General features: G+C 41.1%; 2 protein-coding genes across 2 annotated transcripts; one reads left to right on the forward strand and one right to left on the reverse strand.

Annotated features, from left to right (window-relative positions):
- Positions 1-8,790, forward strand: BEWA_054180 (hypothetical protein; the record flags this gene model as incomplete). The annotated part of the gene is made up of 1 exon (XM_004832757.1): positions 1-8,790. The coding sequence occupies one exon, from the start codon at positions 1-3 to the stop codon at positions 8,788-8,790; it is 8,790 nt and encodes a 2,929-aa protein (XP_004832814.1).
- Positions 8,791-9,065: 275 nt separating this feature from the next.
- Positions 9,066-10,943, reverse strand: BEWA_054190 (conserved hypothetical protein; the record flags this gene model as incomplete). Its single annotated transcript, XM_004832758.1, has 1 exon — positions 9,066-10,943. The coding sequence occupies one exon, from the start codon at positions 10,941-10,943 to the stop codon at positions 9,066-9,068; it is 1,878 nt and encodes a 625-aa protein (XP_004832815.1).
- Positions 10,944-13,221: the final 2,278 nt, after the last annotated feature.

Genomic DNA, 13,221 nt, shown 5'->3' on the forward strand with positions numbered 1-13,221 from the left:
ATGAAGATCATCACACTCATTCTTTTATTCACCTGCAGATTTTGCAGTTGTGTGGATCCTCCTGTTCCTAGCGGTAAAGAAGCAGATGTTAAAAGTGGACCTAAGGAGACTGGACAGAGACAACTACCTCTAGCACTTCCACCAGGTGGTTCACATGCCAATAGACACGGTCCTAATGCTCAAAGGACTCCACTTCCTAGATCTGGAGGACTCAGTCTGAATGCTCCAAGAGCTACTTTCCCAGGAGTAAAACCTACTGTCACACAAACTGCAGTTGGAAGGGGTACTACTAAAGTAACCGTAAACTCCAGGCCTAATACTCATCCAAACATTGAGGATATTGGCGAGGACCCGGAAGAAGATTTAAAGCATGTCAAGGCATATCATGAGATTAGACATGAAACTATCAATACTACTCCTGAGGTAACTAGTACTACAGTGCCTAAAGAACAACCTTTGGAGCACAAGATGGACATGACTTTGGTCACTGTAGGAAAGTCTACTGAGGGCACTCTTTCAGTGGTTACCTATACAGCCAAGAAAGATGCTCATGTGCCCCTACTCCTGCATGATAAGAAGCTTGTTTGGAAAAGTATAGACAGCATGAATAACAAGGATACTCTGGTAAAGGCAACAGTCTACCTTGGATCTGGCGGACCACTAGCTGCCAACTTGACATACAAGAGAGTCACGGAAAGCACTACAAAGGAGTACTGTAAACTAGTAAAGGATAAGTGGACCTTTGTTGACAAAAGTGCTCTTGAAAGGACATTTGATGAGGTTGAAATACCCGGTAATGCTAATGCATCTGCTTATAGAACAAAGATAGACTCCACTCTCTTTGACATACAGGTGGGAAAATACGAGGGAATACCAGTATTAAACTGCACTGCCAAGGAGGGTGTAGAGGTACCAAAACTTGTTTACGATGGTAAAGTCGTATGGGAAGCCGATGAAAGTCAATCTTGTTCATCAGCCACCTTCTACTTTGGAAAGTCTGGTATCATTGGTGTATCCTTTACCTATGACAGTAGAGAAGAGACTCTCCATGACTGTTTCCGTGTCTTTAGCAACGACGAATGGGAAGGTGTAAATGGTGACTATTATGAAAAGGTACTTTCTGAGGCCAAGAATCCAGAAACTTCCATAGATACTGCATCTGAGGATACTAAAGCCAAGAGCTTCATTGACACTACCAAGTTTACCGTAGTTAGTGACATGGAGGATACAGTCCCAGTCCTAAAATGCACAGCTGGGAATGGCGCTTCTAAACTTACCTATGGAGGTGATACAATATGGACAGGGAAGAAGGATGTGATGTGTCTCTCTGCTGTCCTGTATATGGATGGAAAGAAGCCCACTCTTGCGGTACTTGTTACCAGGGATAATAAGAACAAGGAAGGAAAAGTCTATAGATACCATGATGGAAAGCAGTGGAAGAATGGTAAAGAAGAGGACCACAAGAAGAATCTGGACGCTTTAAAGACAAAAGCAAAAAATCATCCTATAGCTAAGCAGTCACCTGTTCAACTAACTCCCAAGCAAGGAGTTCAGGCTAAGCCAGGAGATGCTCCAGTAAAGACAGATGAGCAGACTCCTCAGAAGAAACCACAAGTGAATGCACAACCGGCTCCTCCTACCACTAGTAAGTTGCCTACTCAGCCATCCAAGAGAGCTCCGGTAAAGGAGACACTCCTTGACATTGGTCGACCAGATCCACAAAGCTATAGATCATTTGACTATGCACTGGATGATGTTCCAACTAGACTCATAGTTACAGTGAAGGAACAACCAAACAAGGTAGTACTTGGACAAGAAACTCTATGGTCTACTGGTGGCACTGGAAGATGTAACTACTGTACCGTCCACATGAAGGATAATAGGCCAGTGCTAGTCTACATTTACGGAAGATCCTTCTCATTGTACCTACTAAAGACTGATGGTGGATGGAAATCCATTGACAACTACAGTGAGGAGTTTGCCAAGGTTAGACTTGCCGTACCCTCAACATCCTCATTCTCCCTTGACATCTCTACCAACCAGGATAGTCCAAACTGCAGAGTCTTTGATACACCCTTCAATAAGGTAAATACTCGTTTCTATGTTCCAAAGGCTGGAAGGTATGCCACTAGTGTTTCTCATGGACAAGCTGTACTATGGAGGGGAGACAAGGAGAGAGCAATCCTGGTGAGACTCTACCCATCTGATAATCCTACCTTGTTACACGTGCTCTCTAAAGACACTAATGGAGCATTCAAACACAGCTACCTTGTCAAGGGTGCCAATAAATGGGAGTCTATTAATAAGGACGTTCACGATAGACTACTCTCTGAAATCAAGGCTACTGCACCTGGTAAACATACAGACGTTGGTAGGCTCAGACAAGAACTGATGGAGTCACAGGCCTCTCTTGATAAACTGGTAGAGTCCAAGAAATTTACAGACTGTGATGGACCAGAGGATCCTTCCATTCTTGACATTGTCCACTATGAAGAGTCTAATGCCTATACAGTTACCAACTGCACACTAGATGGTTATCCTACTACAGTCTTTATTCCTGACAATGGCAGCATTAAGAAGGTAGTCTATGGAAGTCTTACAATCTGGGAAGGTACTGAAAAGGAGGAATGTAAGTACCTAATGGTCCACTACGTCTACAATATACCGGCATTTGCATACCTTATAAAAGGGTCAGACAAGGATATAGATTTATACTTTGCAAACAAGGGAGATAAGTGGGAGGGAATCCAAGCAGACTACATTAGGAAACTTAATGGACTTCGTAAGGATAAACCAGAATCCGGGGATTACACAATTAACATCAATAATACTACTAGTAACGATAAGTGCAGAGTTTATAGCTACACAATAGATGGTATACTCACATACTCATACTATCCATATCCAGAAGTTACAGTGAAGAAGATAATGGAAGGAAATAAGGACGTTTGGAATGGAACTGGAAATGATGGAAAAGCTGATGCAAGATGTCTTTACTTGGCAGTCCATTATGCTGATGATAAACCTGTGTTGGCATATTTTGTAACATTGGATGGATATAAGCTTGAATATACATTTTACAATAGGGATGAAAAAGGTAAATGGTCAAGTTGCTACGATTATGTCTATAAAGACAGGTGGAGTGAACTAATTAACAAGAAAGATACATCAGCTGAGGGTAAAGAAATATCAAGTATGAGACAGGAAAGACTCAAAAAGGTTGCACATGTTAGAACTCTGGGTAGAGATTGTATACTGGATATTAAAGATATATCTCTTCACGAGAGATACAAGATTATAAAGGCCTTTATAAACAGTATTCCTGCTTTGGTATACATTCCTGGACCAACTTTTAACTTAAAGAAAATTATTTTAGATAATATTAAGTTTTCCCACAGTCGTCTGGGAGACCAATTTAAAGGTTTATCTACATTTCTGAAGGATAATGAACCCTCAATACTGCATGTAACGGGAATTTTTAGCACAAAATCTTTTGGCACAAGCACTTTCGATGCATACAAGTGTATAGAAGACACAAAACGAGATTGTCTTCTTGCTGATGTTAAAGCCTTAGAATCCTACAAACACTCCAAGTTCATATTCTCACTGGATATATCTAGTAGAGGAACTGATGGATGCAAATTTGTAAGCTTCCGTCATGATGGTGTTTTAACTCATTCCCATATGGTTAATGCTGGATATACGGCCAATATGATTACTGATGGAATTATAGTACTTTGGAGAGGTGACAAAGGTGAAAAGTGCCTATATACCCTTACGAGTTTTCTGGATGGTATTCCTATCCTACTTAACATGTTTGTGAGACTATCTGATGGTACACTTGAACATTACTACTTCTACAACAATGGGGAATGGACAGTTGCTAATAGTCTGGACTACAAAGCTATACTGGAGGACCTTATTGATACCATTAAATCTAGGTTGTCTGAGTCCATTGACAAAGATACCAGGGAAGTGCTCACTCTAGATGTTGCCAAGGTAGACACTAGCAAGTATACCATGGAGACTACAAAGTTGAGGGTACTTACCAGCATAAAGTATAGTCCACCAGAGAACAGCCGTGTTACCAAGGTTGTCTTTGGCAGTGACTCTCTATGGCAGACTCTCAAGGCTGGTGTACAGTGTAACTTTGCCGTCATTACCTATAGAGGAATATCCATAGAACTTGCTCAACTGTGTATTATGGATGGTTGTGAAAAGTATATGCACTTTGAGATGGAGGATGGTAGACTAAGTAGCATTACAGCTGAGGAATACAATGATGCTCTGTCAAGACTAGATTCTGGAGATGGTGAATCTGATGAAGACTTTGAATTCATTCTTTCTACCATAGATACTCTTGATCTCATGACTCCAGCTGAAGTGGACTTTGAGATTGATAGGTTCCAGTTGGATACCCTCTCTTCTGTAGTCTACCTACCACTACATAAACATACCATTGGCAGAGTAGTACTTGGTAAGGTATTATGGACAAGTGGTAAATCCAAGTGTCTCTATGTCAGTACATTCTCCACTGATGAGTCCATACAGTTAGTCCAGATAGTCACTGATAATGAGACTATCCACTTTGGTAGACTGGACAAGGAGCTTGTAAAGGTACCACAGAATAAGTATGATGAACTCTTTGAGAAACTAGGGTACAGGCAAGTTGACCAAACTCCATTCTATGTTCCACTTGAGGTACCAGATACACCCAGCACAATCTCATTGGATGTCTCAAAAGCTCTAGACTCCAGAGTTCAACCTGAAAATGGAACCTTCAATGGAGTATCTTACACTACCTTTTACACATCAGACAAGGATATTATAGACAGGATATCCAGTGGTAAGCTTACCGTATGGGAACCTGAAGAGGATGAGGTCTGTGTCTATGGTCGTTTCTATCTGGACAATGGACCCAAGCTTCTCAAGATCCGTACTGTTGGTGAGGATGGAAGTAACATTGTACACCTTGCTTTGGACACTGATAAATGGATATATCTCAGTCAGGATGTATTCAATGATAGACTTAACTTGATGGTCCTAAAGTTGACTGAACCACTCAAGTTTGCCTTGACTACCACAACTGATGGATACTATGAATACACTTTTGACTTGAGTAGATACCACCTAGACTCGAGATTTAACTCTGGTTTCATGACATATCAAGGTCACAAGTATGCTGTTTGTACTCCCAAGAATGGTGTTATAAAGAAGGTAGTTCAGGGTAACATTACCATATGGACTCCATCTTCAGATGACTACTATGCCAACATGATACTCCTCTTAAGGGACACGAATCTCCACATTCTTGTACGATCATCATTCGACATTCCTGCCATACTATCCTACCGTCTGAAGAACAATGTTTGGAATATGGTAAACCATGAAGTTATTTCTACTGACATTACTAAGACACTACCGATCCCATCCTTCAGATTTACACTTGACCTAACTGGAAAACATGACCCAGAGAAGTACAGGGTGTTCAAGATGGACATAAATGGTGTTACTACCACAGTCTTCATTACCATCTACGGATACTACTTTGACAAGGTGGTCTCTGGTAAGGACCTCATTTGGCAGTCGTCTGAGAATGAGGAATGTAGATATCTAATGTTCCATGACAAGCCTGGAAAAAACCCATTTATAACAGTCTTTGTGGACTATATGGATGAATCCAAGTTCATGGTCTATGAGATGAGGGACAAATGGACATTCTCCCACCAGTTACTCGGACCAAAGAATGACTACAAGACTACTACTCCTACTGTATTCAACCTAAGTGACAAGACTCATCGGAATGTGTACTTCTGTGACAACGTCTTCAATGGTATAGTACACAGAGCCTTCTCACCATTACCTGGCTACCATGTTCAGGAGGTAAAGGACACTGAGACTACCATATGGCAGGCAGAGGATAAGGAGCAATGTATATTCATTCTCTCTGTACCAGGTACTGATAAGAGTAATACTTCACTACTAAGTCTCTTTGTGAGGAATGAGGACTACTGTGGTTTCAAACACTTTGAGAAGACTGATAAGTGGAGACATATTGATGAACGTGGTTATGACAGGAGACTCATTGAGAAGAAGCAAGCTAACAATGTGACTACTACTGTTGCCATAGCTACTATACCTCAGTACAAGAATGCAGTTACTCTTGACACAGCCAATGTTGACCATGATAGGGTTGATCTCCATGAAGACTCCTTGAATGGTGCCAGATTTCTCTACTCTGCCAAGACAGGGGACTACTTTAATAGCTTATCGGACAATAGCAAGAGTGTTTGGAAGAGTGACAAGGACAAGTGTATTAGCGTAACCATTTATGGAAAGGAGGAAATGCACTGTCGTCTGGATGTGCTCTCTTCGGATGTCGTAACTCCAGTGTACTTTTGCAGAAAAGCTGGCAACTGGTCCTCCACTAATTACAATACCTTCCATGACTGGCTAAGAAACTATGTCAAGACTCCTAGAATTAAACTTGATCTGGATAACCTAGACGCTAACTTCTTTGAGAGCTTCAGGTATACTCAGAACGGCTATGAGATACTGTATGGAAGACCGCTACCTGGTTATGTACTGACTACAGTTGTCGATGGTTCTACAGAAGTTTGGGAAGCCGGACATAATCAATATGCTACAGAATTCCAGATATCAATCATTGGTGACTATACACTCTTATCCATCATCAACCACTCCTACCAGGTTGAGAATCTCTGCTTCCTAAAGTCTTCAAACAGTTGGTCACTCATTGATGAGGACGTATATGACCAGTATCTAGTTCCTGTTAATGACTCTGAAAGGGTACAAGATACGCAGCTTGATCTATCAAAGCCAGACTTTTCTATCGTAGTCGGGCATAAGGATGTGATGGGAGATATTACAGTGCTGAAATATACTCCACATCTGGGAAGGCATGTTACTGCAGTCGTCTTTGGCGAGTCTACCATATGGTATAGGAAATACCATGACGAATATTGCATTTCATCTGAGCATATCACCAAGGGTAACTCTACATTCATTAGACTACTCCTCAAGATGGGCAGCTCTTTTGAACATCGCTACTTTACAAAGGTGGAAGGTAGATGGGTTACTCTCAAGGAAGATGAATTTAGGAATAAGCTTGGTATACAGAGTGTAGATGTAAAGATTGATGCAAAGTCTAGTCTACAGGATAGTGAGTCAGACCCCAATGTCTATACACTGGATATTTCTGGAGATGTAGACAGGGATAAGATTACTGCTACAGAGACTACATACGAGGATGTCAAGAGTGTTACATACTCACCCAAGTTTATTGCTGGAATTGGTAGGATAGTAGACTCTGATGGCATAGTTTGGATGGGAGCTTCTGACCAAAAATGTGTTACTGCCGTTATATCCTCAAAGGAAGGATATGATTCACTCATTAGCCTCTCCATCAACACTGATACTGAGGTGCGGTACAAGTACCTGGTTAAGAAGGACAAGGAATGGTATCTCATTAGAAAGACCAAGTATGATGAGCTGTTGACTACAATGTATAGATATTCTCTTGTAACACATACGGATACCACTTTTGATAATCCTATAACTCTAGATATATCGACCAAGCCTACTGGAGATCTTGCCTTCTATGAGTATACCTATAATGATGTCATATACAAGACCTTCAAACCAAAGGATGACAGGTCCATTTTGGAAGTTGTGGATGGTAAAAGCGTGTTATGGAAGAGCTCATCTGGAAAATGTATCAATGCTTGGACCTACTCAACGGATGTATCCTCTCTATGTCGTCTCGACATTCTTTCCTCTGGTATCATTACTCCTCACTGCTTTGAGAAGAAAGGTAATATCTGGATATCACTGGATTTTAGACGATATACTGAAAAGCTGAAGAAACTTGTAAGATACAGATCCACAGAGATCAGAATTGACTTTTCTGGAATCTCTAGAGATCTTGGCACCGTAGTAGAATATTTTGATGCCGGAGTATTAACTACCACAGTAATTCCTAGGTTTAAAGTTACAGGTGTATATCATGATAACAAAAGGATATGGGAGGCTGGAAATAATGAATGTAGTTTTGCACACTTTGCAAGTGATGGACACAAGCATTTATCTTACCTCTTTACACCCACTAGCCCTGGTGATACAACATCTGTATCCTTCAAATATGATAATATGTGGATAAGTACTAATCCTTATAATTTTTACCGTGATTTTTATCTGCTTGATCCTCTTCCAAAAGGAGTATTTAATGGTACACTAGTTGATACAACATTCGATCTCAATAACACCAGTGAACATGCCTTTAGAATTTACAACTACAGTGACAAAACAGTCACTAGATTTGAATATCAAACACCTATGAATGCTAATGTTAAAAGGGTTATAGATGGAGCACAAATCACTGTCTGGCAAGGCGGTGATGATAGATGTTTGTCATGTGAAGTTTACTCAAGAGAAGGTTATTCTCAGGTACTTGGAATGGTGATAAAAAACGAATATCGTATATTTACCAAGTATTTCGAGAATAATCGTGATGAATGGAATGAGGTCAACTGGGACACATTTAAAACCAGGCTAGCCTCTATGAGCAACAATTCACGTTTACAGTTGCTAAAGGATAGACTTGTGGATACGTCTGAAAATTCTGATGTCTTCGATAGAAAGACTTCTTATACCTCAGAAGAAATAAATGTGCTTTATTTAAACCAGTGGCTACTAAGTCATGTACCTCACTGGGTGCTGGATCAATTCAAGACTCTTTGTCAAAAGAAGAAATGGTGGTCTTCTAAATAATTTTAATGGAACGTTTCAGAAAACATGCAAAAGTAATGCAGATTAATATTTGTCAACTCATTGAGTATGTTGGTTGTGCCAACTTATAAACTAGTTTGAAACATTCTACATGTTTATTTAGGGAACATTTATTATTGGAATTCACGAGACTATAATAGCAGAATTATCTAGACATTCAAAGTTTCAAACCATAACTCCTTCCCCAAACTCTTGCTATTAAAGGGGAGACAACATAATCACAGAGGTTCTGCCAGAGTACATGTAATGAAAAATGATCAATTAGGAGACATATGCTTGGTTAAATCAGTGGTAAAGGAACATTTCAAAATATTTATTCCCTCTTTCATTGTCTCGGAGAACCAAAATCCGAGTGAGCTCCAGAAACCGTAGCCCTCTGTCGGCCAGTGGTCTATATCATGCTCATACTTGGAATACGCTTTGTGATAGCCGTTTCCAGCTGGAATTATAACAACAGAAAGTGCATAATACATGAGCATGCATGAACACATTAGTTTTGTATTCATGCTGGCGATATTGCTCATGGGCTTCCCGGTCAGTGGGTCTATATTTGCGCTTTTCTGGTATGGCAGAGCCGTTAATCCAATAGACCTACCAGTAACAAAGCTAACACCAATCATTGTTGTCAGTATTCCCACGAATGTAGCATTGTTTTTCATGAGCTTGCACAGTGCCAAATTTGGATAATGAAGAATGAGAAGAGCAACAAGAATTGCAAACAAATATGGGATAAAAATGAGCCACGAGAACCTCCATCCCTTTTTCTCTCTCCAGTCACATTGCGGAGAGTACTTCTTTAGGGAGTCCACATTGCATATTACGCAGTTCAAAAGAGCTGGTATCGTGCGAATGAAAATGTTAACGAGGTCTACATAGTAGCCACGTGTAGGATCTATAAGTTTGTACGGGACTATAGCGGGATAAAATGCACAAAGGAACGCTATTGACAGTCCAAACATTAGCATGAACGGGTACCCCTGCTTAAGAGCAAGCCAAAAGTTCGTGTTTCTATTTGTGGGTTCAAGAACCTCCACAATGTCCTCTGGGATCTCGCTCATCATGTCAACTTTAAGTCTTGTTAATACTGCGATTAAAGTGTTACTATCCATTTCTTGGCCATTATTTATTCTGTAGCCAAACCATTTTGAAACAACTGCATTGAAAAAAAAGTAGTCATAAGTAGACACTGAGATTTTTTTGTCTGTACTGCACTCTGTACGGATCTCCACAAAGAGAGCTGTATCCGAGTCATTCGTATAAACAGCGACTTTGCGCAGTGTGCCAGTAGGTAGCGTAACCTCCCCAATGGGTGCATTTTTGTTCGATAGATTTGATATTTTAAAAGGTTTTATGCCACCCACGTAGTGTTCATACTTTCTGAATCCTCTCACTCTGGACTCTTCTTTTACTAGGATATCAACATTTTGTTCACCAACCTTGCATGCATAGTTGGAGGTCCTTTCAATTTCTATGCAAATCTCATCTGATGCATGTCCCGTATCATGGTAGCAATACACCCATAAGATGGCAGCTAAAAACGATGCAGTAACGGCTATGGAAAGCTGACCAGTCACAAGCTTAAAGTCAATGTTGGAAATGTTATACTTTGCAACAATATGCCTGAATATTACGTGGTAAAAAAACACCCGCAACTCAGACACAGGAATGCCAAAAGAGAAGAGTGGAATGTTCTTTGGGTCAACTGAGGGACAGAGCAGTTGGTTGGTGCCGAGACAAATCGCAGTCATAACCAGCGCCCAGTAGTAGAAGGTGATATTACCCGTTGCTCCTCCACAAGTATAAGCTATTAGTACCAGCGCATCAAAGACGAATGCTAGAGATGTCGTCAAGATTGATAGAAAGTGGTTGTACTTAGTCAGACCAAACTTTGGAGCTACCCACAGCAGATACAGAGACATGATAACGGCTGAAATCGCGGCCATGAACGTGATTGAGACATTTGTCCTGTTGACAAAGGTGCCGATTTCTGTCCTTGGGAACCCAAATCTTGCAACAACATAGTAGGATGTGGAGAATAACAGGAATGTGGGCTGCAGTATGGTGAATCCAATTAGAAACATCACCACTTTCTTGCACAGCTCCTTTTGCCTTTTGTGACTTCTTTCCCATCCCATTTTCTCCTCTTCCCTCAGAGATACTGAACCGCCCACTTCTGTCGACTGGTCCTAGAGCTAAGGTCTTCGCGTGAATTCCCGTGCACCGAACGAGTGTGACCCTTGCAGTCCCGACGAAAAGTCAAAGTACATGTTGGCGCCAAAGACAATAATGGACCAGCTAAAAGGGTCTTTACTCCAAAGGATGGTCATCACATCTCCTCAGTTATTGATGGTGATAAGTAGATATTGAAGCCCGAAAGAGACGGCAGAAAATGCACTCTCGTAGAGTGCTACAGCAAGGGAGGATATATGTTGGCTCCGTTACAGATTGATTGCTCTAGACTATATTTGGAGCACAGAAGGTTAATGTGAGCGGCTTTTACCACAAGCCGGAAGAGATGATGAGGGATCCCCAGAAAAAGAGGGAGGAAGATTTAGAACGTACCAAGGATGGATTCGAGAAGAGAAAACAACACGATGAATCGCCATCCGAGGACTCTGAGCCAATAGCTAATGAGGAAGAGATCAAGGCTGCCAAGAGTCTCTCTGGAGGAATCCTTACCTACTCTAGGCTTTGCCAACCTTGGATGTCCCTTGTAAGGATCCTCAAATTAGAGGTTAATCTCACCCGTGCAAAGTCTCATTAGGATGATGAGGAATTAGCTGACCTTTATGAGGCTTTACCGGAGATTACTAGCGCATAACACAACGTAGAGGAGTCCAAGCCGGTTGGCGCTTTAGATCTTAAACCTGAGGAATTGCATTTAGAAGCTCCTCCATACATTGGAGAAACGCTCGGGAATGTGAGCACGTTTCTCATGGAGTCCATCCCTAATATACAAATAATCTCTTGATTCGGATTAATGTCCTGAAGCTAGACGGGGTGAGAAGGAAAAGCATCCGGAGGGCAAATCTCTAAAACATTTTAATTCCACTCAATCTGAGCATCTCTCCCAAGAACCATCATTGTCAGAATCTTCAAGCCCTTTCCTAGACAAGGTAGATGGATCCCTCTTTAAGGCGGATGGCGTTTCAATCCTGAAATAAAAGGCTAAGGATGATACTCCTGCCAACAAGCTCAGATTTGATGGTCAGACAGTTTGGGAGGGTAAGAAGAAATCCTGCCCATCGGCTGTCTTGTATATGGATGGATAGATAAATCCCTGTTTTGTTGACACAACTACCAAAGATAGCAACAATAAGTTTTCTAGAGTGCGCAGATGCCATTATGGCAAACGGTGGAGGAGTGGTAACAAGAGTGATCACAATACTGGGTTTACTGCTTTAAAGAACAAGTCGAAACCAGTAGAATCTGTTCCTGAACAATCTCCAGAGCAAACTTAACCCAAGAATAAAGCCCATTCTCAAGCTAAAGAATTTCCAGGGAGCACAAATCCTAAGCCTTGAAGCAAAACTACAACATCTGATCCAAGATCCTATGGTATTTCAAATCACTATTGGTCCTTGTGGAATATAGTTGCTTGTTCCGTTGGTATAAGGTTATTAGACAGTATGCTCCAGTAAAGGCAGGATTTTAAAATGTTGATTTTGGTGGGTGAATCTGTAATGGTACAAGTTGCCTTTAAACATGCTAGCCTTGCTGTAGCTTTTAAGGCATTGGTTAAGACTAGTGATAAGTGAGAGTCCTCTGAAGGAATGTGAAAATTTCCCAGATAACTACTCTAGTTCTAGAATCCACCAATTCATTTTCCATTGACATTTCCAAGATAAAGACAACAATTGGACGTCTATGGACGGCGCTAGTGATGTTTCAGCCTATTTTATTGTCCAGAATATGATGCAAATGCGCCAACGGATGATACCACAGAGACATCCACTCCTAAATCCTGAATAGGCTAGAATCATACACTCCCAAATAAACCCTAAATGCGGGCTGTCTATTCCAACTTTACCGCTGCCTAAGGTCTTAATAACAACTTCTTCCGATCAATGGCAATGGTGTTGGCATAATGCAACTTTATGTACCCATTTTCCCGATGAATAAGCCCAAAGACATCCGTAATGAACAAACCAGTCACCCTTTTGGAACCAATTCTCCGCCCATCAAAATGCTTAAGAATAGAAATAGATGCCGTAGCAGACATCTCGCAACTAGTCCGCTATGGATAGATCACTGGGTCCCAGTGAAACTTGACAAGTTAAGAGGAAGAAAAACTGACAGTACATCGAGTACAAGGGAGATACACGCGATCCCTCTCCAAGCAGCAAACAGAAATGGCATATGATACAGCATCAAAGAGGCATGTGAATAGACTCTAGAGATAATACATAAAGA

This window comes from Theileria equi, assembly GCF_000342415.1.
Source record: "Theileria equi strain WA chromosome 4 map unlocalized gcontig_1105316255039, whole genome shotgun sequence".
Classification (NCBI taxonomy): Eukaryota; Apicomplexa; class Aconoidasida; order Piroplasmida; family Theileriidae; genus Theileria; species Theileria equi.